Source organism: Microtus ochrogaster, linkage group LG2 (assembly GCF_000317375.1).
Source record: "Microtus ochrogaster isolate Prairie Vole_2 linkage group LG2, MicOch1.0, whole genome shotgun sequence".
Taxonomy (NCBI): domain Eukaryota; kingdom Metazoa; phylum Chordata; class Mammalia; order Rodentia; family Cricetidae; genus Microtus; species Microtus ochrogaster.
The window spans coordinates 54,734,606-54,740,552 of NC_022028.1; the positions used below are offsets into that span (position 1 = coordinate 54,734,606).

Genomic DNA, 5,947 nt, shown 5'->3' on the forward strand with positions numbered 1-5,947 from the left:
CACAGAGAAACCCTGTCTTGAAAAAACAACAACAACAACAACAAATATATATATATGTATATATAGATATATAGATAGATATAGATATAGATATAGATATAGATATAGATAGATAAATTTTAATATGAATTGAAAACTGCATTTCAGGAAAATTGTATCTGTAAACTATGCTATGTAAATGTACCCAGTGATACCATATAAATTTATGTCAATATGTATATTGATAGACAAAAATGACTTTAAAATTAAAGTTTGAAAATAAATGATTGACTTGGAAATTATGATTCAGTGGGTATAAGTGGGGTTAATAGTATCACTTTTGTCCTTTTATTATTCTAATATTACCTCTGCAAAAGTGTTAAGACATGCACAGATATTTTTAGTGTTATCTCTGTGTGGACACATTAGGAAGTAAAAAGTAGTTGATCTATATTACAAGGCTTCTAATTTTTCTTAATTTGAAGAAACAGCATTTTTAATAGTAAAATGCAAAGAAATCAGACAATGCACTTGCACAAGGACAATGGTTATACAACGTAGTTTACTATAGAAAATAATTATTCTTCTTCATTAACATTATAGATTGAAGAAATAATAATGATTAAAAACATTCAGTGTATAATTGAGCAGTTAGTAACAAGAGGACAAAATTGACTCTAACCAGTGACTTCTGAACTCAACAATAACTTCCTCACACCAGTCTTTATGCTCTCATTTCTCAGACTGTAGATAACAGGGTTGAGTGCTGGGGGTAGAACTGTGTAAAAGACAGAGAACAACAGATCTAAGACAGTTGGGGAGTCTGAGGTTGGGTTTAGATATGCACAGGAGCCGGTGGAAAGAAACAATGAGACAACAAAAAGGGGGGGCAGACAAGTAGAGAAGACCTTAGACCGGCCTTCAGCAGAGGGCACCCTGAAAACCGTGGAGAATATGTGCACATAGGAGATGACAATCCCAACGAAGCAGGCAAGGGCCAGCGCAGACAGGAAACCAGCCACTCCTAGTACTACAAGGTAATCATTAGAACAGGAGAGCTTGAGCAGCTGGGGGACATCACAGAAGAACTGGTGGATTATTTTGGCTCTGCAGAACCTGATAGAAAATATGGCTGCTATATAAAGGGTTCCTGAGATGCCACTGCTTAGCCATACAACTGTCACAGCCAACCTACAGTTTCTGGGACACACGATGACCTCATAGTGCAGCGGAAAGCAAATAGCCACATAACGATCATATGACATCACTGTAAGAATGGCCATTTCACCCCACGCAAAAGCTGCGAAGAAGAAAACCTGAAGCATGCACTGGGTATATGAAATGTAGCCACTGCCTGCCAGGGAATTGGCAATAGACTGGGGAACTGTGACAGAAAGGGATGAGAGGTCCAGAAGGGAAAGATGCTTCAGGAAGTAATACATTGGAGACTGGAGCTGAGGGTCCAGCGTTGTGATGGTGATGATGGTGAAGTTACCTGCTGATCCCAATAGGTATGTCACCAAGAAGAGCAAAGCATGCAAGATCTGCAGCTCATGGTTGTCAGAGAACCCCGTCAGGAGGAATCCGCTCATTGTGGTTATATTTCTCACAGACATTTTGAGAATAGAAATTGTGGTAGCAGCTGAAGAATAAACTGATATAGTAAATGCAGTATAAAGATACTGAGTCACTATTTATTTGTTTATCAGTATTTATTTCAATAATTCAATAATCTCAGTTCATGTCTAGTATGTGTGTGTATTAAACTGGACACACTCTAGTTGTTGGGAAACATAAGTGAGATCACAATTTTCTCATATTCATAGAGTTCGCATTATTCTTTCAAATCAGTAGTTACAGGTAAATATTCATGCAGTCCATCATTGGTTTTCTCAAGGAACATAGTTGTGTTTGCCCTATAAAAAAGCACAATTCCATTGCTTCAATTGAAACCCATTGCTTTTACTTGAGTCATCAATGGGAAAGTCAGTGATGGGCTGTGGATGACAGGTTTTTGAACATAGGACTGGTTATGCGTATAGGACATTTAGCAGATGGAATGGGCATGTATAGGGAATGTACCAGGAATTAAAATATAGTTTTGTTGTCCACTGGAAACAGGCATTTTCTTTAGCAAATAATGCTGTCATTAAAGAGAGAGGGTCTGTCATTGTAGAATCAAGTATGAAAATGAGCAGTTTTATTGCTCTTAAATTAGCATTCAGTGGTATTGAAATCAAGATCAAAAAGCACTTGCTCAAGGGGAATACTCACATGCCACTGTCAATTTATGCATTCTACTTCATTTTGTGAAGTACTTTAGGGGATGAGCATCTTCTGTTTGAAGTGATGTCTATACTAATAGCCTTCAGGTACAGCAATCAAATAATTTTTAGAACTTGCCACAAAGCAAAGACAGATGGTGAGTTCTTGAGGTGCTTAAAGATGTGGAGGAAAATGGCCAAAATCCAGGGTCTAACTTCAATAAGAGACTAGAAAACTAAAGTCATTTATGTTTCAGATAGAAGAGAAGTCATGCTTTAGTTTTCGGTACTTTGCTTTGATATTTGGGGGATTGAAAATAACCGATCATTCTCTCCTTGCAAGATGCATGTTCATGTTTGAGGGTTGAAGAGAACTTAATAAAGTGTCAGCTTTCTGCATGTGTTCTCTTACTGCATTCTAGGCAACAAGACCAAACATGCTCAGTCAGTCTTTTGAGGTTTTAAGTCCTGTGAAACATCACCAGATATTTTCTTGTGTCTTCTTAAAATTCATATACTTACAAATGCAAACACAGAATAAAATTGACATCAATCTTCAATCTTGAGGCATTCTCCATTTAGTGGCATTTTTCCTGTGACAGAACTAACTCACTCCACCTCCCTCACATCTCTTTTGCAAGGAATGAACCTGATACCAAATCATCCCAAACCTATGTCTAATTACGTGATATTGGGGTTTGATTACAATGAAAATGGTTTTAGACCCACGCATGACATGAGAAAAAGAATTCCGGGACCTGTGGCCATAGCAGCTGAGTTCAAACCATGTGCGGTTCATAGAAAGATCCTTCATCTAAAGGATCATCTAAAGTTAAATCAACTTGATAACTTTTGTTTCATATGATACAATTCATGTGTGAAAGCCTCTTATCTCCCACCCTGTGTATCTTAAGTAATAACTTTAATCCCCTTAGAATATCCCCATACTGTTTGATTTCTTCAAGCCTCGTGTCCTATAACAGAAATCAGTGCAGACCTGAGATCCCACTCAGGTTTCTCATAGTTTTCTTGCTCCCAAAAATCTGCTTCTTTGATAGTATTTTTCCTTGAGGTTGGTAAAATAATAAACATATAATTATTGTTTGTAATAATTTTTCTATTCATTCATTTAACATTACTATTTTAATCTGACAAATCAAACAATACACTGTGAGGTAAGAAAGGTGAGTAATATTGATCATTCATAGAAATGAGACAGAAGCCATGTCTAGGTCCTCCCTAAAACTGGTTTTGCTTGATCCAGACAGCTTCATCAGCCTGGAGTTAAGCATTTTAATAGGAAAAATATAAGCATTCATAACTTAAATAACAGTATTGGCTTATGAGTTATAAAAATTTACATATATCCAAAAAAAGCCATAGGTACAATATCACAATCACATCGAACATGTGTATCTAGGGCTTTTTACTCTTGTTGACATCTGAGAGCTGTTGAAAAAATGTTTTAATAGTTTACAGAAGTATCACAAATACAAGAAAGTAACATGCTAACTTTTCTCATTCACTGGTCTTCTCATATGGCTCTGTATTATGTCCATATAAATTTTAAAAATCAGTTTATTTTCAATAAGTTGTCCTTGCTTCCTTGTTATGATTTTAGTCTTGCTTATCCACACTAAGATTACAAAGTCTTGTTAGAATTCTCATACAATATTTACTCAAGTTTGTAAACTCACTCAGTATGTCTTGCTGTGTGTGCAGCTCTCCAAACTGGTCAGCAAATTCTGATATTTCTTGCCCACAATAGCAGATTTTGAAACCATATTATGTCTCTGGAGAGAAATTGTGTTGAGCTGCTTTTTTGAGGAGGAGAAAGGAGGGGTGTGTTTGTGCACACTGTCCTTCGAAAAGGATGTTCCAATTAGACAAAGTTATTTCATTTACTCTGGCCCTGTATCACTTGGGACGTGGAGTCACTAAAATTTTCACACAGCTGTTGAGGGATTTTGTGAGCTTGGGGTTTAGTGTTCTGGCTCAGTGATTTTTAGTCCTTAGCAGATCTGTGAATCTCCCAGGGAGCTGTTTACAGCTCTGAACCCTCTGAGCCATACCCAGTGTTTCTGATTCAGCCATTGCAGGCAATAGCTCCTAGTCTAGCATCTGAGGGTCTGAACACACAGGTGGAGGCTACTGTGTAGCTAAACTGTGCATTTATGAAAGAACAAAAGAAAATGTAAATATTCATAAAAATACTTGAACTCTACAAAGTCTTTTGAAAATTCAGAATTAGCTTTGATATTTTCTTTTCTCCTTGAAATTTCAGCAATACAAAGAATTTCATGTTCTTTTAACCTTTTTAAAATTGATTCTTTGGGTATTTTACAGCATGTACCCCAATCCCACTCATTTCCCTGTCCTTCCATGTCTGTCCTCCATGCTTGAAACCTTCCCATGAGAGATAAAATAAAAATAAAAATTAAAAGTTAAAAAAATGAAAAGGAAAAAGCATTTCACCAACCCCTATGGACATTGACCTGCTCCTCTCTCAAACACAGCCTTCTCCCATACCCCATCTTGTCTCCAGTTCTGCTATTATGTGCCACTTCTCTCCTTTTTGTCTTCCTTTCCATCACATAGTCATTCAATGTAGTGGCATTGTGTCACCTAGTATACTCTTTTGCCTAAATAGCTTTGCTTACAAATGTTTATTTCAATGACTTATTGATCTGATTCATGGCCCCTGGTTTCTGTTGCAGCATCAATACTGGGCCCTCACTGAGACTTCTCTCTCTGCTCTCCTGCTGTTGCCCCACGTCATGGAGATCCTGTGGCTATGGTTCTGCCAGTTCTCCTTCACCCATGCCAGTTGCCACATCGACGTCATCAGGATTAGCTTTCCCACACCACCATGGCCAGCTCTCCTGTACCCACACCATGGCAGTGTCTGGGTGGGCTCTAGGATCATGAGCATGAGGTGGAGAGATAGGATTGAAAAAAAAGCCGAGTGGTTTATGTGCTGTGGATAGAGGTGGAACTGAAGAGGGGTTGGCTGTGAGGAACAGGTTGAGATGTGGGCGGCTTACACTGCCACTGAGGGCTATGTCTGGGCCCATGGCCTTGCCACAGTGCGGCACCTCATTGATATCCAAGGCTCTTGTTACCATCAAGAGCCATGTGGATGCTTGTGGTCTGAGTTACCACCTGAGGCCATGCTGATGTCAGATTGACATGCTGAGATGGCCCCATCTCCATCTTGGATCTCTGCACTCAGGAATTTCATGTTCTCAGCAACTATTCTGGCTATCAATTATGACTACTCAAGATAGGAAAATGTCTAGGAAGTCCTAAGATATGTTTAGCAGCAATGCCTAAAATCCCCCAAGGTAGCATTTATTAATTCTTTTTTAATATTTATTTATTTATTATGTATTAAATATTCTGTCTGTGTGTATGCCTGCAGGCCAGAAGAGGGCACCAGACCTCATTACAGATGGCTGTGAGCCACCATGTGGTTGCTGGTTGCTGGGATTTGAACTCAGGACCTTTGGAAGAGCAGGCAATGCTCTTAACCTCCGAGCCATCTTTCCAGCCCCCCATTTATTAAATATTCTGTCTGTGTGTATGCCTGCAGGCCAGAAGGGGGCACCAGATCTCATTACAGATGGCGGTGAGCCACCATGTGGTTGCTGGTTGCTGGGAATTGAATTTAGGACCTCTGGAAGAGGGGTCAGTGCTTTTAACAT

General features: G+C 38.8%; 1 protein-coding gene across 1 annotated transcript; it reads right to left on the reverse strand.

Moving 5' to 3' along the window:
- Positions 1 to 656: 656 nt before the first annotated feature.
- On the reverse strand, positions 657 to 1,595 carry LOC101994027 (olfactory receptor 14J1-like). Its single transcript, XM_005360494.2, has one exon. It carries the CDS (start codon positions 1,593 to 1,595, stop codon positions 657 to 659), a length of 939 nt encoding a protein of 312 aa, XP_005360551.1.
- Positions 1,596 to 5,947: the final 4,352 nt, after the last annotated feature.

Bases quoted from the DNA above. Each gene is read 5' to 3' on its own strand.
- LOC101994027 (XM_005360494.2), bottom strand. From the start codon at position 1,595: ATGTCTGTGAGAAATATAACCACAATGAGCGGATTCCTCCTGACGGGG.